The 26,319-nt window shown below is 41.5% G+C and overlaps 1 protein-coding gene across 3 annotated transcripts in view; it reads right to left on the reverse strand.

Moving 5' to 3' along the window:
• Window positions 1–26,319, reverse strand: part of RFTN1 (raftlin, lipid raft linker 1) — a 413,706-nt gene that overhangs the window by 77,018 nt on the left and 310,369 nt on the right. For all 3 annotated transcript variants that reach the window (XM_056519923.1, XM_056519922.1, XM_056519924.1), the window contains 2 exons: window positions 17,411–17,813; window positions 10,298–10,501 (listed from right to left, as the gene is read on the reverse strand). In XM_056519923.1, coding sequence (XP_056375898.1) covers window positions 10,298–10,501; window positions 17,411–17,813 — 607 coding nt within the window. The remainder of the gene's footprint in view (window positions 1–10,297; window positions 10,502–17,410; window positions 17,814–26,319) is intronic.

Consider the following 26,319-nt stretch of genomic DNA (forward strand, 5'->3'; position numbering starts at 1 on the left):
AGGTACGCCCCTGAGAAGAGATGTATCACATATCACTTTATCTAGAAGGACATTTTTGCTTACAAATTTGCTTAAAAACAGGATGTTACTAGCTATTTGCCTTTTTGTTGAAGAGAAAGGAAGATTGAGAAGGTAAAGCGTAACAAGGCAACAGGTCTGGAACTGCTGTGCTACCCAACACAAATACCACCTTCAGTACCCTCTAGATTTTCACCTTTTTCCCACTTTAGAATGCAGAAGCTGGACTTAGCTGCTAGAGGGTACTAGGTTGCTTCCCAAGAGTAGTGGCTGGCCCAGTAAAACGGAAGACAATGTTGTGAGGCACCAAGGGATCAGGTAAGGCAAGTCAGGTTTCAGGCATAGCTGTCAGCAAGGCAGCGGAGTCAAGAGCAGGCAGAATCTGTGCCAGTTAAAGGAGAGTTGTAAGGTACATAGCGGTCAGGCAGAAGAGTCACAAGAAGCAGACACAGATCACACACAGATATCAGGAATACAGCATACCTTTGGAATAGATGCTAGGGGATCACAATGTTGCTCAGACACCTGAGAGTGGACAGAACTGCCTTAAATAGGTTTTGCTGAGCTGGGATAGGAAGGATTTAGGTAGGGATGTCCCGATACCGATACTAGTATCGGTATCGGGGCCGATACCAGGTATTTACATACAAAGGAATGAAGAGAGTCCAGCTCACCTCCCGTGTCGTGCTATGCAAGGACCGGTGCCCGGCCAGGCGCCCCGGATACTGGAAATGAAGAAGGAGTCCAGCACTGCAGTGAAGGCAGCTTTATTATGTGAGGAGCAAGCATTAAAAGCACACTAGTCAGACATGTTTCAAGCGGTCACCGAGGAAGAGCGTTCGCGCTTGAAACATGTCTGACTAGTGTGCTTTTAATGCTTGCTCCTCACATAATAAAGCTGCCTTCACTGCAGTGCTGGACTCCTCCTTCATTTCCAGGTATTTACATAGTATCGGGGACTCGTCTAATGTCCCCGATACCAAATCCGATACCTGGTGAAGTGCTTCGCTGCCCTGTTTTCTGGTCCGCATCACTGCCGCTGCCCCGTTCTGCCGTCCACATCATGGCGTCTTATGGAGGAGCATGTGACACGCTCCTTCATAAGATGCCATGATGCGGACGGCAGAACAGGACAGCGGCAGTGATGAGTACAGGGCTGCAGAGACATGACACCGGACAGGTGCAAGTGAGTAACTACAGGTGGGGTCCTGCTATCTACAAGGGGGGGGGTCCTGCTATCTACAAGGGGGGTACTGCTATCTACAAGGGGGGGCCTGCTATCTACAAGGGGGGAGCTGCTGGCTACAAGGGGGAGGCCTGCTAGCTACAAGGGGTGGTCTGCTGTCTACAGAGGGGGTCCTGCTGACTACAATGGGGGGGGGGTGTCTGTAGTCTACAGGAGAGCTGCTACTAATGTCTGCACCCATCTATACTCCCTACTATTAAATGCAATCTTACAGAGTCACCTGCACTAACTTTAATTTATAAGTAAATAGTGCAGGTGACCCGATTTCTACCGCTGCCCACCATGTGATCATCAGTGTAATCGCTCTGGAGACATCGGTCTCGCCACCAATGCAAATTCCTGTTCTGCCCAATGGAGAAGAGAGAAATCTTGGCTCATACTACAGCAGCCGCCTCCATTGTACACAACAAGGAACCCACATATCATACGGTAAGCAGCGCCAGAAACCACGTCACCCTGCTGTCAGATTCCCTTCAAAATAAAAGTACTCGTAATTGGTATCGGCGAGTACTATAGTTAAAGTATCGGTACTTGTACTCGGCCTTAAAAAATGGTATCGGGACATCCCTAAATGTAGGTATATGGTATGCACAATGTCCCTTTAAATGGTAGAACGAGTGCATGTAAATTCTAAATGCCAAAACTAGAGCAGAAGGGAACAGCTGGAAAGAGGGCAGCCTGGCAGGGTTGATCTCTGGACCAGGGGAGAAATCGACTATTTGGCTCAAAAGGCGCACTCCCGGAGACTTCAGATTTGTAAATCAATGCCGTCTTTATTGGGTTAAGAATGGCAGTTTACAGCAAGGACAACGTGTTTCAAAGGTTACACCTACTTCTTCAGGTCCAGTTACATATTGTACATAATTCACATTATATATACACAAAAAAAAAATTTAAAAAAACGGCCGTTTTTTTTATTTTATTTTGTGTATAGTGTGAATTATGTACAATATGTAACTGGACCTAAAGAAGGCGTAACCTTTGAAACGCGTTGTCCTTGCTGTAAACTGCCATTCTTAACCCAATAAAGACGGCACTGATTTACAAATCTGAAGTCTCCGGGAGTGCGCCTTTTAAGCCAAATAGTCGATTTCTCCCCCTGGTCCAGAGATCAACCCTGCCAGGCTGCCCTCTTTCCAGCTGTTCCCTTCTGCATCTGCACCGCTACATCAGCGGGATTGATGGCTTACTGCCTCCCGACATTGGAATATTTCCACAAGCGCTAATCAGTGTTGTGCCTGCCCGCATAACACAGAAAGGTGAGCAAAATCTACCTATATTCTAACTAGCATCCCATATGATCTGGGAATAACTGCACTATCACCGCCACTTCTGCTTTTTTCACCCTCTCTTGATTAAATGCCAAAACTAGGCGCAGGAGCATGGGAGCAGCCAGGAGAACCGAGCAGGACACAGACTGAGACACAGCAGTGGGGATAATAGACAGGACAAGCATGATTTGGCTGGTAAAGCTCTTGAATATATCTATATTGTTTTCTTACTATCGTCAGTTTCTTTTAGGGTGGACTGAAGGCATATGCAATTTTTAGCAATCTATTTGAAACAGTGATTCAAATTATATGCTAGGAACAGGGAGTACAAATAAATGGAAATGTTGCATTGTTGGCATGGTAGAACTAAAGATATACAGCCTCAGTCTCTTGTTTTTTTGGGCAATAAATATCACTTATTTTAGTAACTAGTGACTGCATTCTGTACAATTTAGGGATTATGAGAGCTTGGATCAGTTTGAATGAAATCATCCGTATATGACAAAAAAGTTATGTTAGAAGCATGACACAGAGAAACATCATGAGAGATTCCAAATAGTCTGATGTAGAAACACAAGATTTAGTATTTATGTTGGCTTCAAACAATATACCATAGCTGTAGGCTTTGCTGCTCTAGGAATTGCAACAACTATTGTCAGGGAGGTCTAGGCAAACCCTGCAAGCATTTAAAATGACATAAAGGAAAGGTAATGAAGCATACACCTAGTGACCTGCATTTCAATAATTTATTCCTCTCCGCTGTTTTGTCATATAGAAAGCCTTCATAGAAGGATGTCCATTACACCAGCATACAATTTACTAGAATAACTTGGTTTTGTTATATAAAAAAGATAAGATGAAGATAACATGACCAACTCCTTACCTTCTTACAGCCACACTTCTCACCATATTAGCCATTTATAAATATATGAAGCCAAGCAGTAACAGCAACTGGTGTGAACCCTCTGTGTAACCCAGCTGGTCTGATTTTGGGCCAAACTTAGGAACGGCATCTAAGTACCCTCTAGGCTTTCACTCTTCATCCCACTCTTCCCAAGAGTGGTCCCAGTCTGGGCAGTGACTGATTCAGTGGACCAGAAAACTCTGGTACCAAAGGGTCAGGCAAAGGAAAGTTGGAGAAAGCTAGGGAGTTACGCTCACTCCATACCTAGAGGCCGTCTGCTGCTATAATTAGCTGACAGCCACCACCAGTAACTAGTATGGAGCGAGCTCCAATGCAAAGTATTTAACTGTGCTCACAGCAGCATCTAAAGAGCTACTTTGCGCATCAGTGGTAGGAGTTATGGCTCTTAACGGGTTGTCCAGTGAAAAAAACAACAACCTGTGTATGCTGTCAAAAAGTATCATAAAGCAACTTACTGATATAATGTTATTAGCCAAAGTGGACAGATGTTCCATTATCAGCCAGGATATACTGGCTAATGTCTCAATTTTACATCAGTTTTGAAGGTTAGATAATGTCATTGTTTACATTAACCACAGTAGTGAAACCAAATTGTGATCCATAGGTGCGGGTCCTCCACTCCAACGTAGATGCACAACTGCACTTGGGGTTGAGCACCTTGTATCACCTTAGATCACGTCAATGTAATTGTTTGTTCAACTCTGCTCTCACCCTTGTAGCTGTGATCTCAGGTCACACTTTCTATAAGCAGAGCTCCTGTGCCTGCTCCCCCTTCCCCTCCTGGCTGCTCAGGACTAGACCATTAATGTAAATAGGGGAGCTCAAATTACTGCTAAATAGATTTTTTCTCAGATATCAGTGAGCCCGTTATGATGGAAAATATTTTGCCTAAGAAAGGCTTCCTGCTGTCTTAAAATCTTATGAGTAGTAATATGACACAGGAGCTCTGCTTTCAGACAGTGTGATGTGATGTCACAACTACAAGGGAGGACGCTCAGCTGATAATGAAAGATATGCACTGTAGCTAATAAGATTATATTGGCAAGTTGCTGAATAACATCCTACACAGGTTGTTTCTTTTGCTGGACCACACCTTTAAAGGTCAGGAGGAAATAATTAAAAAAGCAATAATAAAAATTTGGCCTGTCCTTAAATGGGCACTGTAAAAGTTTTGATCAGTCAGGCCCCGGCCAGTTTCTAGAATAAGGTGGGAAAAGAATGTACCAAGCACGTTTTCACCCGGCTCTGTGTCACGTGACCAAGACACAGTTACATTGGAAATATGAGAGAATGTCTCATTCGCTGGCAAAGATACCAAGGAAAGAGGAGCTCAGCCATTCGGTTCTCCAACCACGCCTTCTGTTATTTTATTTATTTATTTTTTTAGAGCATCAGGTACACTTTAAGTGGGTTAAAGGAGGTATTCCAGGAAAAACTTTCTTCTTATATATTAACTGGCTCCAGAAAGTTAAACAGATTTGTAAATTACTTCTATTAAAAAATCTTAATCCCTCTAATAATTATCAGCTGCTGAAGTTGAGTTGTTCTTTTCTGTCTGACAACAGTGCTCTCTGCTGACATCTCTGCTTGTCTCGGAAACTGCACAGAGTAGAAGAAGTTTGCTATGGGGATTTGCTTCTACCCTGGACAGTTCCCAAGACAGGTGTCATCAGAGAGCACTTAGACAGAAAAGAACAACTCAACTTCAGCAACTCATACGTACCGAAAGGATTAAGATTTTTTAATAGAAGTAATTTACAAATCTGTTTAACTTTCTGGAGCCAGTTGATATATATATATATATATATATATATTTATACACATATAAAAAAAAGTTTTTTCCTGGAATACCCCTTTAACTACTTACTCTTCAACTGATGGAAATCACAAACCCAAAAGACCAAAAACTAGTTCCAAGATTATTCTCGATAACATGAAGAGCGCACATAGGGGTTTTCAGCTCTCCACAGATCCTAAATTAATATGTAAGGTTATTTAAGGATAGCAACTCCAGAAGTATAATTTTAGTCTAAACAACTGCTTCAATAGGTATGACTTTAAAACAGGTGCTAAGGCCTTCTGGCGGTTAGAGGAGCACAATGTAAAATAATTTTCTTCAATATCTATTCTTTATGCTTGACTACATAGTCAGGCTATTTGTGGTGAAGTCCAATCTTATTACAGATTCCATTAAGTTTACAGACTGAATATATGTCCTTTTTAGGAAAGTAATGAAGTCATACAGTAATTCTACAGGCTCATTACATCTAATTTCCTATTTCAGATATAATCTTTAAACGTACATGGCTGGAACATCCAACTAATTCATTACTGAAATCTCATTTATTTCCTGATATTAGTCATAACAACATTATTGAACCGCTTACAGAGCACAGAAGAATGCTCAGCAGAGTATTATTTCATGTTATTGTTACTGAAAAGCCCAAGACGGATGTCGGAAATGTGCCGTATCACTACTGTCCCACCTCATTCAGGCAATCTCATGAAAATTAATTTATGACTGAATATTGTTATATTGGTGGATACATTACAGTGACTATATAACTCAATTTATACAGAGACCACAACAAAAACTATTAAATTACATTTGATTTCCTCATGTCATTTTCTCAACGTGTAGATACTGTTACTTATGGTACTAAAAATAACAATTGATTATAAGGTAGACATGATATGTTTCTGTTTCTTTAAGGGAGATTTCTTACAATGTAAAGTTAGGCACTTAACAGCAGATAAAAATCAGTCCCTTTATTAAAATTAAGTTTACACCCATCTGACCGATTCCTTGACTTGTCAGACAAACTATAAAAGTAAATGTAAATTTTGGGGGGGGTTGGCCAGAGATTCTCTTTAAAGAGGTACTCCGCTGCTCAGCCTTTGGAACAATGGGGCAATTTCATTAACTTTAAAAATGCAGGGGCCGTCGGGAGGTAGCGCATGCAGGGACATCACTGATGTCCTGTGCGTCCACCCATAGAATCAGAGCAGAGCGGAGCAGAGCAGCTCAAAAGAGGATGCTCACATGGTAAGTTACCAGCAGCACGTCATCTTTGGTGCTCCTTCCACTCTCTGGTCCCGGGACCTACTGCCACGGTTTTGACTCCAGTTTAAAAACCGTACTGCAACCACATATGTTTTTTTTAACATGGATGTCAATGGGAAACGCACATGTATACAGTTCCATACGGGAAACCGTATACGGTTTTTACTTTGCACGTGCGCATTTGCATCCTAAAGTCCCCACCCAACACCCCTCCCATTAAAAATGGACAAAATGATCAAAAACGTATGGGATTTTTGTTTATAAAAACGGACGGAACTGTATGCACAGTTTAAAAATGAATACGGTATACTTTCTCCCATACTGTTCCACCCGTTTTTTTTGCCATACGGTTTTCTTTAGAAAAACGGATTGAAAACAGTATGGCAAAAACGTGATGTGAACCCAGCCTTAGTTTGGAGACCCTCAGCACTATATAGTGTTAATTATGCAGTTTGAATAAAAGAGGGTATTTTTATGGTGCTGTAAATCTGTGTCTAATATCCTATGTGAGGTGCATTGTACTGTAGTGCTAGGTATAAAACATTCATGGCAAAGCCACCATATACCACTTATACATGAAATAAAGGAAAGCTTTCCAATGGTAAAAGTACTTTTGTAGTGTAAACATTCAATAAAGATCATGATCAGACATGACGGTCTCGCACTCTACACTTTGAAAATCCTAGAGGGAAATAATAATCATTGCGGGGTAAATTTTACTGGGGTTTTCTCGCTTGGATGCTATATTTAATGTACCATGTAAAAACCTGTCAGCGGCTTTACAAGCAAACACATGCTGCTTTTTCTGTCACAATCCCAAAATCAATTTTCAAGCTGTGAGATGTAATGGTGCCACGAGTCTGTCATATAAGCTCAGCTTCCTAACACTTATTACAGTCCATATTTTATACTCATATGTCCAATCTTATTTTTACAGGTAGTGCTGGACCCCACATTGTGCACCTGAACACAACGTTCTCTGTGCATATTTCAACAGTATATTACTCATTTCAGCTGTAGGCACAGAATGGGTTAACAGGCCAATTTTGCATGATGTGATTGTTAAGCCCAACACAATACCATAATCACACTAATGAGACAAAAACAAAAAGAAAAAATAGAAAATGCTTGATTATGACTTATTTTAAAGATGAGCAGCTGCAAAGAAACTAAATTTCACATCCTACCATCTAATTTTTTTATTTTTTATTTAAAGTAAATCTAGGTGTAAAAAAAGCAAGAATAAATTCTAAATGAAAGCCTGAAAGCAAAAGAAAAGATAATTGTACATTTAGTTTAGAATTAAATGACTAAAAAATAATATAATGAAATATTGAAATGAAGTGATGCAATGAAACAGCTCAGAACATTACACTGATTACAGTAAAAACATAGGGATAAGAAATGTCAGATAAGAATACACACACATATAAGAATATGAAATCTTAGTCAGGCATGGCCTGGTGTCACCCCGCTGTGCATCTCTCGCCCATGCATACAGGGAACCAGGGAGACAAATTACAGTCTCCCACTATCTGTCTATTTATAAACGCAGCTCCTCATATCCATATGGGAAGAATATAATCAGAACAGGCAGCCTGTTATGCCCAGACTTCTTTTTCATGTATCAATCAGTGCTAAGAGTCATCAACAAGATACTATGAAGATGTAACCTGGTGTCACCGAAACAAACTAAGAAACAACTGCTCTAAAAGACGTATAAACTAGTGGATAGTTTAAGCTATGACCACACCAGAGATTGTGTCATGTTCTGTTTTTTTTTTTTTATCATAACTGATTACAATACAATAAAAAATGTAAAAGTAAATCATTTGTCGTAATAAATGCATGGATGACAAATAGTTGAGATCGATCATTATTGTTTTTCCATGAAAGTGTCGGCTTTTTAGTTGGTTGGAATTTTCTAGCTTGGTTATGGAAGAAAAATAACTGGTTCCATTATGGTAACTAAGACTAGCATTATGGTGACACAGTGAAAAGAAATGTATGGAATGAAAACAGTATTTAAATGGAACAATTTAGCACCTTCATGCTGCCTAAACCACGAGTCATTGGGACTTCTCCCTGCCCCAATGGCTTTAATGAAAAGATCTTCCCTATAACCATACAGCAAAAGATCTATCAAACAAGACTCGTAGGATGGTGTGGGGAGAAGCCACTGGGACTGCCCAAATGGCTTGTTACATAGTTATAGAGTTCATAGTTACATATATAGTTTATAAAGAGAGGAAGGCAAAAAAAAATCTTATGAAGCTGATGCCAATTGCCCCATACCAGGGATAAAATTCCTTCTCGACTCCAATATGACAATCAGAATAAATCCCTGGATCAACATTCTTTCCCTAGTATCTATAACCTGTAATGTTATTACTCTCCAAAAATGTATCCAGACCCCTTTTGAACTCTTTTATTGAGTTCACAATGACCACTTCCTCTGGCAGAGAATTCCATAGTCTCACTGCTCTTACAGTAAAGAACCCCCGTCTGCGCTGGTGTATAAACCTTCTTTTCCCTAGACGTATTAGACGTAGAGGATGCCCCCTTGTTATAGTTACAGTCCTGGGTATAAATAGATAATGGGAGAGATCTCTGTACTGCCCCATGATATATTTATACATAGTTAGTTGTCTTTTATTTAAACTAAATAAGCCTAATTCTGATAATCTTTCTGGGTGCTGTAGTCCTCCTATTTCATGTATTACTCTGGTTGTCAGTCTTTGAAACCTTTGAAGCGCCATTGTGTCTATGCATTCTCTGTGCTGCACAGTTGAGTTTGCCTCTCTTGATAAGACGTATCAAGAGAGGCATAGAGGCTGGTGACAAGGACATAGTTTTACCCCTGTATAAATCACTAGTCAGACCACATATGGAGCATTGTGTACAATTTTTCACTTCTGTCTACGTTTAGAGAAAAGAAGGTTTCACCATCATCACAGATAGGGATTTTTTACTGTAAGAGCAGTGAGATTATGGAACTCTCTGCCACATATTATTACATTTGATTATTAGATTTGTAGGGATAGAACATTCATCCAGAGATTTATTTTGATTGCCATGTTTTCCTCTGTTATGGGGCATTTGGTGTCAGCCTCTTGGCTTTTTCTTGCCTTCCTCTGGATCAACACAGTAGAGTTATAGGTTAAACTTGATGGACTCTTTTTCAATCTTATAAATTATGTTACCATGTTCCTTGTACAATGGTGGTTTGGGCATCATGAATGTGATGACTGGTTGCCTTTAAAGGGGTTATCCAGTATTAGGAAAACATAGATGTTTACATCCAAACACCGCACCTGTCTTCAGGATGTGTGGAGTATTACAACTCAGATCCATTCGCTTCAGCGGAACTTAGCTGCAATCGAACGTTCACATGGAGGACAAGAGTGGTGCTATTTCTGGGGAAAAAGCTGCTAATATTTTAACTTATCATGGATAGCCCAGATAAGGACATTATAAATATATTTAAGGTTTATGGTGGTAAAAGCACTGCAGCAAATCAATACCATGAAACCTGAATGTGTACAAAATTGTAAGAAGCTGTCTATGTCATTAAATGAACTGCATGAAACTGTCTACTGTATTACAGCTGAGGGCAGTATTGCAAGTATATAAGGTAGGCTATGCTGCAATACTGTACACAACTAATGGGCAAGAGGGCTGCTGTTTATGGATAAAACCCGACATATTTTAAGGTGATAAAATGATTACTATGTATAAAAACATATATAATTGCCAAATGTAGAATTCCATACCACTTATCATTCCAAGATAAAACACTGCATTGACTAGAGAGCATCCTTTTCTGAAATGGTCCGTCATGTATTCCAACCAGTTTGCTTCCAGGCCAGTGATGACATTTTTGTCCCTTGTGATCTTCATTGGGATTTTCAATGTGTAATATTTTCTGTACCTTTGTTGTGTTTTTGGTTTATTAAAAAGAGCCAAAATCTCAGATTCTGAAAAAGAAAAGTTGACAATTTATTTTCATACATATAGCAGAAAAATATTAGTGCACAACCTACACAGGAGCTCCAAACCTTAAATGTCATTTCAGGCAACTTTCTTCTAAAGCATAGAGCCTATGGAAATAATGTTTCTTATATACTTGTATTACCAAAAATTTTGTATAGCAAACAATGGTCCTATAGTTCACAGTCTCCCCACTAAGCTAAATGCTATTTACTGCTGACATGAAGGGTATTCCATCTCTGACAAATGTTCTGCCAAGACTGAATAAAGGAAGTGAGAGCAGGACTTTCTGTACACCATGCTCGCTTCCTGCTATCAATCCCCTACATGTGTGAGAGAGAGAGAAAGGGTAGCACAGTGGACACAGTGGGAACAGCAGACGAACTGCATGCATGGACCTGCCATCTCCCAGGAACTACAAGTACTCAGACTAATTGAACCCAGGCACGGACAGGGACAAAAAGGTGGACTCAAGACTGCTTAAGGTTGCATTCACACCTCGTTTTCAGCCTACGGTTGCCGGGTCCAGCTGGGGAGGGAAAAACCGGGCGCTCTCGTACCCCAGCGCTGAAATCCATTTACTTTAATGAGTCGACCGGAGTCAAACAGTGACCCGTACCCGATTTTTGACCCGTATCCGGTTTTGTGACAGGTAGCATACTATGGTTTTAGGTCCGGTCAGGAAACCGCATATGGGTCAAAAATTAGCCGACCGGAGTCACTGTTTGTCTCCGGTCGGCTCATTAAAGTAAATGGATTTCAGCGCCGGACCAGCTGGGGTACAGGAGCACATGGTTCCCCCCCCCCCCCCAGCCGGATGCGGCAACCATAGGCTGAAAACGAGGTGTGAATGCAGCCTTAGCAAACTAATGAAATGGAAATTTTCTTATGAGCAGTGTGGGCACACATCATGCTTGCCTATAAACACCCATCGAACTGAGAAGAACAGCAAATGAGGATACAAAAGTAAGGGCTGCCAAAAATCTGAAATTTTTTTTTTTTTTTTAATCTAGAGAAATGTGAACGCACACTAAGGCTGCAGGTTTATATATTTATTTTTCAGTATGACAGGTACACTTTAATATTGCCCAAATGGGAGCACATTCTCTCTTCTCACTGTCAATTGCCCAGTTTAGTGGAATAGCCATCCCTAGCCCAAGAATAATACCTAAGCCTTCACCAAGAATGCACTGCCAAGTACGCCACTTCAGTGAGGAAGCAGAAACCGTACACAACAACTTGCTACCTGCAGTACAGGTGACCCTTCTCTACTACTGCATTTAAAGGGTTGTCATGCTCCAGCAGCACATGCTTATGGTTCCCGTCACAGTGGTGATCAGCTACTTGGCCTTTGTAATGTTTTGCCTTTAAATGGGTACATAGAATGTGAGTTATTAGGTCATATGGACATCGTAATGGAACGTTCCCCTTCCAGGACTCACCTCTTTTAGAATCAAGATGTATCAGTTGTTTTCCCAGTGGTGCCAAGAGTGGGACCACACGCTTGATGTTAAAAGCGTTTGTCTACCCCTTAGGGTGCGTTCACATGCTAGTAACTAGCAGCGGGTTTCCCGCTGCAAGTTACGCTACCATTCATTTGACATCTGACAATATTGCAAACTGTCTGTAGACCCATATAAATCAATGGTTGCGTAACTCGCAGTAGGATTCCCGCAGCGGGAAACTCGCTGCTAGTAATAGCGTGTGGATGCACACTTAAAGGAAATTTAGTCAAAATAATCTTCTAATTAGTATGATGTAAACATGAGTTTATGATTTTTATTCCTGGATGTTTTTGGCGATATCCAAAATTTAGTGGCAATACACGGTATTGGGTGTCTATTTCATGGGTGGATTGCATTTTTTTGCATTTATAATTTGTATTTTATATTTAATAATGATTTTAATACTTTAATACTGTAATGATGACTTTGTGACACTATAACCCGAATATTTTGTATAAGAGGTTGCCAGATTACTTAGGCCTACCAAAGCTTTATTGGCACCGAAATGAAGACAGAGAAAGGGCAACGAGGCTTGGCAGGACTTCAGCTATTATTTCATATTAATAACTATTTCCTAAAATTATATTTAGGAGGAGAATCCCTTTAAGGGTAAGTCGAGATGTAGTAAAGATTTTCCATTTCTGCAAATCTGCAGTGAACACATGGCAAAAGTCACATTGGTTTTTAAAGTCCACTGCATAATTTGTATTCTACGCACATTTTTCATGTTCTATTGGGATGGCGTTTTCAAACGCCCACACATATAAACTGTAGCATAAATCTGCAACATCTGAATTTACCTTATCTGGATTAGTGACGGGAAGCAGAGTTGTAATTGAGAACCGGCCCCAATAATGTTCCTAAATATAAATGGGTTTGTAGGGTCAAAATTCAGAATGGTATTTTTTAGATTTCATTTCTTTTTTCTGCTAGTATATAGTTTGGCTATACAAGTGCACTACTGTAATGTCACAATAGCCATATTAATATTGCCAGATGGTATATTGCTGTGGTGATGGAGTATTTGTTCATTCCTAGGTTGTGTTCCGTTGTCATGATGTAACAACAGCATCTATCAATCTTTATTGTCCATCTCAATGCCTGATCCCCGCAATGGTTTAGTAAGGCCAAAACCCTTCAATTTTAGGGTCTTGTTTGGGATCTAAAATACTTTTGGAACTAGAAAAGATTAAATGACACTCACTGTTCTGCTGACCAGTCTGTGGGAATTTCTTATCTTTTCAATGCATAAACAACTCACATGGGGTGGACGCTGGACACACAGCTACAGGTGCAATGTTACAGCTGTTTTACGCTACTCTGGGCACTTCCTTTGACTGGTAGCCACCAAGACATTAGTGCTGTTTTTTTAAGGTAAGGACTTATTTTGGTAAATTATATGATTTATAAAAATGTAAGGAATTATCTAGGCAATCCAATGGAGGAAAGCTGTTTAAAATGAGAGTAACCATTTATGCATGCCTGGGATAAATCTTTATATATCCTAAGATAAAAATAAAACGGAAAGAATATAAGGGCAGACCAGATGAGCTTGGTGGTCTTTTTCTGCCAACAGAATTTTATTGTTCGTATCTTAAAGGGGTTATCCAGGAAAAAACTTTATATAAATCAACTGGCTCCAGAAAGCTAAACAGATTTGTAAATTACTTCTATTAAAAAATCTTAATCCTTTCAGTACTTTTGAACTTCTGAAGTTAAGGTTGTTCTTTTCTGTCTAATTGCTCTCTGATGACACCTGTCTCGGGAACCGCCCAGTTTAGAGGTTTTCTATGGGGATTTGCTTCTAAACTGGGCGGTTCCCAAGACACGTGTCATCAGAGAGCACTTAGACAGAAAAGAACAACCTTAACTTCAGAAGCTCATAAGTACTGAAAGGATTAAGATTTTTCAATAGAAGTAATTTACAAATCTGTTTAACTTTCTGGAGCCAGTTGATATATATATATAAAAAAAAAAAAGTTTTTTCCTGGATAGCCCCTTTAACCTGGCTGCAAAAGAGAAGCTACCATACTATATAGCCTATCACACCATTGTACACAGCACAACTAGAGAAGCCCTGTTGGTCAACATGGCACATTAGAGTAATCATTTGCTGTTCACGACTCATACAGATGCCTCTATTCAGATTGCATAGATAAAGAGTACAAATATAACTCTATACATAAAGCTATACTAGTTCAATGAGTGGTGATCAACACTCACAGACATTCGATTAACATTTATGTTTCCTTGCTGACTAAGAAATAAATATATATGTCAGGAACTGAACTACATATGAACTACAAGTGTAGTTCAGACTCATAGAAACAATGTGAAATTTATACCCATGGCACTAGGTTTCTAGCACTATTTCTGCCTTAGGCTACATAATTTAAGTGCAACTTCATGTCCACAGTCTGTCTTTATAAATGCTGACAACACTGGCTGAAATTTAATAAGCTACGCACTAGTAAACTATGTCAAGGTCTGGACATAACTATGTATATGTGGAATATCATTAGACTTTCAGCATGAGCTTGCATTTGATCAAAACTATAATATAGTCGTAACACAATGTACCTTTTAGAAAAAGGCTGAATACAAAACTATCATTGTAGAAGCTGAAGGTAAATTTACACAGTAAAATAAAAAGAAGGGGACGTTATAGCACTGTAAAATGTATTTAATTTTGAAGAAGTGAATCACAAAACTGCATGTGACATCAAACAATGCTACACATCATGATGTCAGGCTCCATAAGATCTAGGACACTATAAAATTAAGTACATTGAGTGTGAATATGTCCCTATCATACTAGCATGATCTACTGTTATTACTACAACACTGTTGTTATGAGGGCATTATGGGTGTTGATACTTCAACAGCCTAAGTTGTTTTATTTGCAAATAGGGCTGCCAGCAACCTGACCTTGCTGATATAATACAATGTACTATATGTTCTAGGTTTTGGAAAAAGGTGTGCTTGCCTTTATCTGAAGCAAACATTCAGTTTGCAGCTCCAGCCCTGTGCCTAAATGCTATGCCCAAGGCACAGTAGGTTTTGGATTAATGCCGGACACCAAGAGCTTATGCCCCAAGAATCCCCTAGCTGCAGCCCTAGGTCTGGCAAAATATGCATCATTACGTCTTGGGGTAGTGATAAAGCCAATCTGCTTTTATTACCTCAGTTTTATCCCCTGATGAGCCCTTTATATGGGAAACATGTTGGGACAGTAGAAAGATACAGCCTTAAAGCGACACTGTCATCAATATTTACCCCGTAAAGCTATTCACAGCATGTAAATGCTGTGTAGCACAGTAATGGAGACATAAATAAAATAAAATAAAAATTGTTTTTTTCCCAATCTATCTGCACTCAATACCCCTTAACCCTTTGAGGACCAAGGGACGTATTTGTCCCATTTTTTTAATTGCCTGTATCAGGCAATTAAAAACATGGGACAAATATGTCCCTTGGCCCTCAAAGGGTTAATAAGGAAGCAGATGATCTGATAAACCCAAGATGGAAGTTTTTGGCCTAAATTCTAAGCATCCTGTCTGGAGGAAAAAGGCAATGCTTATCACTTTTCCCATACAATCCCTACAGTGAAGCATGGTGGTGACAGGATCCCGCTGTGGGGTATTTTTTAATGACTGGGGCAGGGAGACTGCTCAGGGTTGAGGGAAAGCTGAATGGAGCCAAGTACAGAGATATTCTTAATGAAAACCTGCTCCAGAATACTCTGGACCTCAGACTGGGAAAAGGTTCACTATCCAACAAGACAATGATCATAAGCGCACAGCCGAAACAACACAGTAGTGGCTTAGGACAACTCTGTTAATGCCTTTAAGTGGCCTGGCTTGAACCCAACTGAACATCTCCATTTAGACCTGAAAATGCCTGCCCATCATCCCCATTCAACCTGACAGAGCTTGAGAAAATCTGCAGAGAAGAATGGCAGAAAATCCCCAAATCCAGGTGTGTAAACCTTGTAGGATCATCCCCAAGAAGACTGGAGGCTGTAATCGTTGCCAAAGGAGATTCAACTTAGTAATGAGTAAAGGGTCTGAATACTTATGTCAATGCAATATTTAAGTTTTTTCCTTTTTTATAAAATTAGTAAATTTAAGTTGTTGTATTAGTCCAGTGATGCAGATGCAAAATCTAAAAATGTTGCAGTATCTTGTAATACCTTTTTTTTATTGGACTAACAGAACTTTGATTTAAGTAGCCGTATTAGTCCAGGGATTTTGCATCTGCATCACTGGACTAACTTGGCTAGTTAAATCTAAATTCTGTTAGTCCAATAAAAAAGGTATTAGAAGATACTGCAACATTTTTAGATTTTTCATCTATAAAATTAGTAAAGATTTCTAACATTATGTTTTCCATTTGTTGGGCTGAGCTCACACTACGTTTTGAAGATACAGGAACCGGATCTGTCTGGGGGGAGTGAAAATCGGGCGCTCCAGTATCTCATTCATTTCAATCAGCCGACCCGAGTCACTCTATGACTCAGTTCGGCTCATTGAAATGAATGAGATACGGGTCGGGTCCTGCTGGGATACGGGAGTGCCTGGTTTTCACTCCCCCCAGCAGGATCCAGTTCCCATATCTTCAGAACATAGTGTGAACCCACCCTTGTTATGGGGTATTGAGTGCTGAATGAAGCGAAAAAGTTTTTATTATAGTACAGGGCGTAAAAATAAAATATTAAAAAAAAAGTTAAAGGAGAAGTATCAAGTACAAAAACTTCTCCCCTATCCGTAGGAGCCATTTGGCTATATTTGGCTTTCCCATAGAGATATATGGAGGGGGCGTGTCGGCCGCCTCTTCGTGCGGGGGTCGATGCACTTTGTTCAGGGAGAGAGCCGGGGCCCTGTACAGATCACTAGGGGTCCTCGCAGTTGGAACACCCACAATCTAAAACTTTTTCCCCATCCTGCTGAGTTTTGTACATAATATATATTTTTCAAAGACTCTGAAAACTTTCCAAATGCATCATTTTTGGTGCATTTGCAATAGTAAATCTGTACCAATGTTTTCGGTCACCAATTTATTCTACCAACATTCTCATTCTACCTAAACATGAAGTATCATGTTCTATTGATGTGGTACTATTTTAAGATAGATATACTGTATTATGTACATGGCTTATTACTGAGCATCAAGCAGCTGTGTCAAAAAGATGGAGCATTGTGTTGTGTATGTTTGCAGAAGTAATCATGCTTTATGGTAGCATAGTCTATCTGTAAGTTGGAACTTTTACTTTTGTAAATTTTCTTGCTGTCAGAAAGGCAGATATCACAAAAATGGGAAAGCAGACTTTCTGCTATACCTTTCAGGTTTATTTCGTTTTTACTTTACAATACAGCAGTCTTTTATACTTACTTCTGCTGCAGTAGGTCGGCATTGTAGGCTCTGTGGTAATCTTATCCTGGATGAACACATCCTCATTAGAAACGCAGAAGTTCAGTTCTTCTAATTGATCTATGTCATCCAGAGGTGAAGACTTTGCTTTTTGCTGCTCGATAACTTCCAGCCCATCGACTGTTTTGGACTGTTCAGTGCTTTCCCTGCTCTTTGCTGGTGAAGTGCTTCCATTAGTGCAGTCCGACTTCTTATCTGCTGAAGTATGATCCTCTGTATCGCTGCATGCTTTATTGATAGCTGTGAATTCTGGAGAGCTTGTTTGACTCAAGCTATCAGACAGGCTGTATGGCAGGTCCTTTGGAATGTAGTATCCCTGTACGATTCCAGCAAACTTTGATCCTTGACTGGCAGCATCCTCAATCTAGAAATAAGTGACATACATTTAATATAGGGCAGTGAATTCTTGGAAAGCTGAGTACATGAATTGTAGATTATTTATAAAGAAATTCACATTTCTGTAAATATTTTTATTATAACACTTAAAAAAATCACACTCTGCTGCAATGAAAAAGTAGTGAGTGCACAGTCTGTATAACAGTGTTTAACAGTGTTCCCTAAAAAAACCTCAACATTAATGTCTAAACCTTGGCAGCAAAAGTGGGTTCAGCTCTATGTGGAAATGTTCAAATTGGGCCCAATGTGTCAATATTATGTGTGCCCACCATTATTTTCCAACACTGCCTTAAAGGGGTACTCCAGTGAAAACCTTTTTTCTTTTAAATCAACTGGTGGCAGAAAGTTAAACATATTTGTAAATTACTTCTATTAAAAAATTAATCCTTCCTGTACTTATTAGCTGCTGAATACTACAGAGGAAATTCTTTTCTTTTTGGAATGCTCTCTGATGACATCACAAGCACAGTTCTCTCTGCTGACGTTATAATAATAATAATTACGCTTTATTTATTGTTGTCCTTAGTGGGATTTGAACCCAAGTCCCCAGCACTGCAAGGCAGCAGTTCTAACCACTGAGCCACCATGCTGCCCTTAGGATGCATCTGCTATGCATCTGCTATGCATGGTTGCTAAAATGGACAGAGATGTCAGCAGAGAGCACTGTGCTCGTGATGTCATCAGTGTTCCAAAAAGAAAGGAATTTCCTCTTTAGCATTCAGCAGCTAATAAGTACTGGAAGGAATAAGATTTTTTAATAGAAGTAATTTACAAATATGTTTAACTTTCTGCCACCAGTTGATTTAAAAGAAAAAAGGTTTTCACCAGAGTACCCCTTTAAGCCTCTTGGGCATGGAGTTCACCAGAGCTTCACAGGTTGGTGGAGCTACTTGTCCATGACAAAATCACTAAGCTGGTGGCTGTTAGAGACATGTGCTCCCCCACCTTCTAGGTTTAGGTCTGGAGACATGTTTGGCAGTGGCTGTCCTGGAGGTGTGTTTGGGGTTGATATCATGTTGGAATATTGCCCTGTTACAGTGTCTCCAGAGGAAGGGGATCATGCTCTGCTTCAGTATGTCACAGTACATGTTGGTATTCATGGATCCCTCAATGAACTGTAGCCCTCAGTGCCAGCAGCACTCATGCAGCCCCAGACCATGACACTCTAACCACCATGCTTGACAGTAGGCAGGACACACTTGTCTTTGTATTCCTCATCTGGTTGCCGCCACACACGATGAGACCATCTGAACCAAATAAGTTTATCTTGGTCATAACAGACCACAGGATATGGTTCCAGAAATCCATGCCCTTAGTCTGCTTGTCTTCAGAACGCTGCTTGTGGACTTTCTTGCGCATCATCTTCTGAAAAGGCTTCCTTCTGGGACACAAGCAATGAGACCAAGTTGATGAATTTTGTGGCGTATGGTCTGAGCACTAACAGGCTGAAAACCTCTGGATGTGACACTGAGAACATGCACACAACTTGTTTTGTGGACCATGGCAAGGCCTGTTCTGAGTGGACCCTGTCCTGTGAAACTGCTGTATGGTCTTAGAGCTGGGCGGTATGACCAAAAATGTGTATCACGGTATTTTTGTAAGTTATGGCGGTTCCACAGTATTTAACGGTATTTCCCCCCCATCATGTGACCCGTGGGCGCTGCTTCTCTACCCCCCCTGGTTTATCAGCCCAGTACTGAGCTGTTCCCCACATTGGGGAACTAATCATGTTACCCGCAAGCACCGCTCTCCTCTGAATTGCGGGCCGCCGGTACTGGAAATCTGTACTGTACTACATATTCCTGTGCCCGGACTGCAAAAATAAAATAAAATTTAACTCACCTTCCTACGTTCCCCCGTTGCTCCGGTAACTGCCTCATGCTGGGAATGGGAATGTCACAGAGCCGTCAGCCTATCACCGTCCGCAGCGATGTCCCGCCACGGTCGGTGATAGGCTGAGCGCACTGTCATGTAAGGAGCCGGTCGGCTTTCAGTGCGGGACATCGCTGCGGCCGGTGATAGGCTGACGGCTCTGTGACGTTCCCATCCCCAGCGTGAGGCCGTTACCAAAGCAACGGGGGAATGTAGGAAGGTAAGTTAAAGTTTATTTTGTTTATTTTTGCAGCCCGGGCACAAGGAATATGTAGTACAGTACAGAGTTTCAGCGCCGGCGGCCTGCAACTCACTGGAGAAAGAAGAGAGCGACGCTTGCGGGTGGCATATGATTAGTTCCCCAATGTGGGACAGTGCAGTGCTGATAATTCATTTTGAAGAGAAGCAGAACAGCGCCCGCGGGTCACATATGATTAGTTCCCCGATATGGGAACAGCCTGCTGTGGCTGATAATTCATTCATTCGAGGGGGGGGGAGGGGCCCAACCGGCATTGCGGTATGGGAAAAATTCATATCGTACAGGAAAAAAAATGTGGTATTCGGTATGAACCAATATATATATCGCCCAGCACTATATGGTCTTGCCCAACATGCTGCAGCTCACTTTCAGGGTCTTGGCAATCTTCTTATAGCCTAGACCATCTTTATGTAGAACAACATTTCTTTTTTTTCAGGTCCAGTGACAAGTATTAACCCCTTAAGGACAATGGACGTACTCCTACGCCCCCGTTTCCGAGTCCTTAAGGACCGAGGACGTAGGAGTACGTCCTGTCCATTCCCGGCCCCCCGCCGCTAGCCGGAGGGGAGCCGGTGCCCGATGCCTGTTGAAATAGTTCAGCAGGCATCGCGGCATATCGCCCATGTCGGCAATGGCCGCAGATCGCTGGACAATTCAGTCCAGCGATCTGCGCCGATTCCGGGTCAATCGGGTTTCCAGTGACCTGGTGACCTGGAATTACTGGCTGATCGGGGCTGTCAGAGACGGCCCCGAACAGCCATAGCCAGCAGGGGTGAGGTGGCACTGGTGCCACCTCACGATCGCCCTGATTCGTCGGCCGGATTCCCGGCCGACCAATCAGGGCGCCTGCTGCGGGTGTCACTCCCGCAACCCGCTCCGCCCCTCTTCCGGAGGATGTGAGCGGGTGCAGGACGTGCACCCCGGGTGCTGGGGACCCCGATCCCCGGCATTAATGTTGGGATCAGGGCCCCAGGAGCGACGGCGGCGGCGGGACTGACCTGCGCGGCGTGGATCAGCAGCAGGAGGTGAGTGACAGCCTCCTGCTGTTGCTTAGCAACAGCTCCCAGCATGCAAAAAGGGCATGCTGGGAGCTGTAGTTATGCAACAGGAGGAGGCAGACCACCACAACTCCCAGCATTCCCTTATGGGCATGCTGGTACTTATGGTTTTGCAACAGCTGGAGGCACATTTTTTCTATGGAAAAGTGTACCTTCAGCTGTTGTATAACTACAATCCCCAGCATCCCCAGCCAAAGTAGTATGCCTCCCGCTGTTGCATAACTACAACACCCAGCATGCCCTTCCGCTGTCCGTACATGCTGGGGGTTGTAGCTTTTGCAACAGCTGAAGGCACACTGGTTGCAAAACACTGAGTTTGTTACCAAACTCGGTGTTTCACAACCAGTGTGCCTCCAGCTGTTGCAAAACTACAACTCCCAGCATGCACTGATAGACCGTACATGCTGGGAGTTGTAGTTTTGCAACAGCTGGATGTTTCTCCCCCCCCCCCCCCAATGTGAACGTACAGGGTACACTCACATGGGCGGAGGATTACAGTAAGTATCCGGCTGCAAGTTTGAGCTGCGGCAAATTTTCGGCCGCAGCTCAAACTGCCAGCGAGAAACTACTGTGAACCCCCCGCCCGTGCGACTGTACCCTAAAAACACTACACTAACACAAAATAAAAAGTAAAAAACACTACATATACACATACCCCTACACAGCCCCCCTCCCCAATAAAAATGAAAAACGTCTGGTACGCCACTGTTTCCAAAACGGAGCCTCCAGCTGTTGCAAAACTACAACTCCCAGCATGCACTTATAGACCCTACATGCTGGGAGTTGTAGTTTTGCAACAGCTGGATGTTCCCCCCTCCCCAATGGGAACGTACAAGGTACACTCACATGGGCGGAGGATTACAGTTAGTATCCGGCTGCAAGTTTGAGCTGCGGCAAATTTTCGGCCGCAGCTCAAACTGCCAACGAGAAACTACTGTGAACCCCCCGCCCGTGCGACTGTACCCTAAAAACACTACACTAACACAAAATAAAAAGTAAAAAACACAGCCCCCCTCCCCAATAAAAATGAAAAACGTCTGGTACGCCACTGTTTCCAAAACGGAGCCTCCAGCTGTTGCAAAACAACTACTCCCAGTATTGCCAGATAGCCGTTGACTGTCCAGGCATACTGGGAGTTTTACAACAGCTGGAGGCACCCTGTTTGGGAATCACTGGCGTAGAATACCCCTATGTCCACCCCTATGCAAGTCCCTAATTTAGGCCTCAAATGCGCATGGCGCTCTCACTTTGGAGCCCTGTCGTATTTCAAGGCAACAGTTAAGGGTCACATATGGGGTATCGCCCTACTCGGGAGAAATTGTGTTACAAATTTTGGGGGGTTATTTTCTGCTATTACCCTTTTTAAAAATGTAACATTTTTGGGAAACCAAGCATTTTAGGTAAAAATTTTTTTATTTTTTTTACATATGCAAAAGTCGTGAATCACCTGTGGGGTATTAAGGTTCACATTACCCCTTGTTACGTTCCCCGAGGGGTCTAGTTTCCAAAATGGTATGCCATGTGTTTTTTTTTTGCTGTTCTGGCACCATAGGGGCTTCCTAAATGCGGCATGCCCCCAGAGCAAAATTTGCTTTCAAAAAGCCAAATGTGACTCCTTCTCTTCTGAGACCTGTAGTGCGCCAGCATAGCACTTTTCATCCCCATATTGGGTGTTTTCTGAATCGGGAGAAATTGGGCTTCAAATTTTGGGGGGTATTTTCTGCTATTACCCTTTTTAAAAATGTAAAAATTTTGGGAAACCAAGCATTTTAGGTAAAAAAAAATTATTTTTTTTACATATGCAAAAGTCGTGAAACACCTGTAGGGTATTAAGGTTCACTTTACCCCTTGTTACGTTCCCCGAGGGGTCTAGTTTCCAAAATGGTATGCCATGTGTTTTTTTTTTTTTGCTGTTCTGGCACCATAGGGGCTTTCTAAATGCGGCATGCCCCCAGAGCAAAATTTGCTTTCAAAAAGCCAAATGTGACTCCTTCACTTCTGAGACCTGTAGTGCGCCAGCAGAGCTTTTTTCACCCCCATATGGGGTGTTTTCTGAATCGGGTGAAATTGGGCTTCAAATTTTGGGGGGTATTTTCTGCTATTATCCTTTTCAAAAATGTAAAATTTTTGGGAAACCAAGCATTTTAGGTAAAACATTTTTTTTATTTTTTTTACATATGCAAAAGTCGTGAATCACCTGTGGGGTATTAAGGTTCACATTACCCCTTGTTATGTTCCCCGAGGGGTCTAATTTCCAAAATGGTATGCCATGTGTTTTTTTTTTTTTTGCTGTCCTGGCACCATAGGGGCTTTCTAAAGGTGACATGCCCCCCAAAAACCATTTGTCGCTCCTCCCCTTCTGAGCCCTCTACTGCGCCCGCCGAACACTTTACATGGACATATGAGGTATGTGCTTACTCGAGAGAAATTGGGTTTCAAATACAAGTAAAAATTTTCTCCTTTTTACCAATTGCAAAAATTCAAAATTTGGGTCTACAAGAACATGCAAGTGTAAAAAATGAAGATTGTGAATTTTCTCCTTCACTTTGCTGCTATTCCTGTGAAACACCTAAAGGGTTAATACACTTATTGAATGTCATTTTGAATACTTTGGGGGTGTATTTTTTATTATGGGGTCATTCATGGGGTATTTCTAATATGAAGACCCTTCAAATCCACTTCAAACCTGAACTGGTCCATGAAAAATAGCGAGTTTGAAAATTTTGTGAAAAATTTCCAAATTGCTGCTGAACTTTGAAGCCCTCTGGTGTCTTCCAAAAGTAAAAACTCATAAATTTTATGATGCAAACATAAAGTAGACATATTGTATATGTGAACCCAAATTTTTTTTATTTTGAATATCCATTTTCCTTACAAGCAGAGAGCTTCAAAGTTAGAAAAATGCTAAATTTTCATTTTTTTCATCAAATTTTGGGATTTTTCACCAAGAAAGGATGCAAGTTACCATAAAATTTTACCACTAAGTTAAAGTAGAATATGTCATGAAAAAACGATCTCAGAATCAGAATGATAACTAAAAGCATTCCAGAGTTATTAATATTTAAAGTGACAGTGGTCAGAATTGCAAAAAACGCTCTGGTCCTTAAAGGGGTAGTCCAGTGGTGAAAAACGTATCCCCTATCCTAAGGATAGGGTATAAGTTTGAGATCGCGGGGGGTCCGACCACTGGGGCCTCCTGCGATCTCTCTGTACGGGGGCCAGGCTCTCCGGCCAGATAGCGGGTGTCGACACGCCCCCTCAATACATCTCTATGGCAGAGCCGGAGATTGCAGAAGGCAGCACTTCGGCTCTGCCATAGAGTTGTATTGAGGGGGCGTGTCAGCCGCCACTTCGTGCGGGGGTCGACACGCCCCTTTCGCGCGGGCTGTCTGGGCCCCGTACAGGAGATCTCGGGGGCCCCAGCGGTCGGACCCCCCACGATCTGCAACTTATCCCCTATCCTTAGGATAGGGGATAAGTTGTTCACCACTGGACTACTCCTTTAAGGTGTAAAATGGCCTGGTCCTTAAGGGGTTAAAGAGTGTGATGGAGATAATACCAAATTTAAGACACCTGCTCTTCATTCAGTACCATGACACTGGGAAGAGAAAATGGATAATTGGGCTAAATTTGGACATTTCCACTTAGGGTTATACTCACTTTTGATTAAAAAGGTTTAATCATTAATGGCTGTTATACAGGCTGTACACGCACTTCTTTACAACTTTACATTGTAGAAAAGTGTAATTTCTTCAGTGTTTTCACATGAAACAATTTAATATTTACTATTTGCTCCACTATGTAGCTCCTTTAGGTGGGCACCTGGAGGAGGAGTAGGTGACAGCTACAGGCCATTGATTCCTGCTACCATAGCAGTTGAATGGTATACCTCTATGGGTGGTACACCACTGCCTATGACCCTTATAAACAAAGAATGGGAAAATGTAGAATAGTTTTAAATGTTGTTTCATGCTGTTATTGTATTGTGCACAATTAGATTTTAAAGCATTGGTCCTGTAAAAAGACTCCTTTCACATGGGCAGATGATGGCCAGATAAGAGTGCTGATCAGTGCTCAATAAAAGGATTTTTCACTGCCCAATTCCTGTGAGTGAAGGGCCACATGTATGATCGCTGGATCCCTCTTTACACAGGGAGGTGTTGCCGACTAATTTGGATTTTCAGGGCCACACAATTCCAGCCATCAGATATTCTAACATTAGAAGTACAGGACGTTTAAGGAGTCATTCTTATCCCTGTTGGAGATTCCATTAGGGACCTCTGTCACACAGTCTGTCAAAAAGCCCTGACATAATAATGCAGCATGCTGTGCTATTTTGTTTTCCGAAAATGCCAGACACCATGATGGAAGCTTGACTTGTCATGCATTCAGCAGTCTCTGCCATCTAGAATTAATATATGCTGTATAAATGCACTGTACATGTTACCGTGCCTTGTATTCATGTTATAATAGTTCTGTATTCATGTTGTAACAACTTTAGTGACCTTTTGCATACACTGTAAATCTATATACAATCTCCTATATGGCTCACCCCAGCTGCCATATCTATCACCTATGACTATGATGACACCATCTGCTCACCCATAGACGCCATCTCCTTCATTTTATAGCTATTATTTTAAGAGTCAACAAGAGATCCAGCAGCATCTATAGTCATCCTCTCTATCCAAGACTCCAAAAAATAAAAAAAACTGACTAGTGAGACACACAGGCATACACTTCTACCTATGCCTGGGGATGCCTCCTTCTGTGCCCGCCATGTATCATGAGGCCAAAGGGCTCATTAATGGCTTCAGGGCCCATTGTAGGCACATCTGGCTGGGTGCAGGATTATTTCTTTATTATTTGGGCGCCCCCTAGGTGGAGGTGGATTTGATCGTATTTACTGCTCCCCTTTACAAATACAATTCTGCTAATACAATGTACAGATTAATTTTCATTTTTTTTTCTCTACCTTACCCCCGACAGCACTAATAAGGTATATAACAAAGACTTAAATATATATTGTTAAAACAGTTATCTACGCATAATAATACTGTATGAATGAACGTAATAGTCATAAAGTTACCAATAACACCAGTATGTAAAGAGCACATATCACCATACATATTACCATCATACTGATACTGACCACATCCAGTATACTGAGACCAATATTACCTCTATACAAGGGACGAATAATACCGCCACATCATAACAACTACATCACAGTGACTGGTTAATTCTGTTAAAGAATAAAATCCACTATATAGAGGCCAATATCC

This window comes from Hyla sarda, chromosome 5, assembly GCF_029499605.1.
Source record: "Hyla sarda isolate aHylSar1 chromosome 5, aHylSar1.hap1, whole genome shotgun sequence".
Taxonomy (NCBI): domain Eukaryota; kingdom Metazoa; phylum Chordata; class Amphibia; order Anura; family Hylidae; genus Hyla; species Hyla sarda.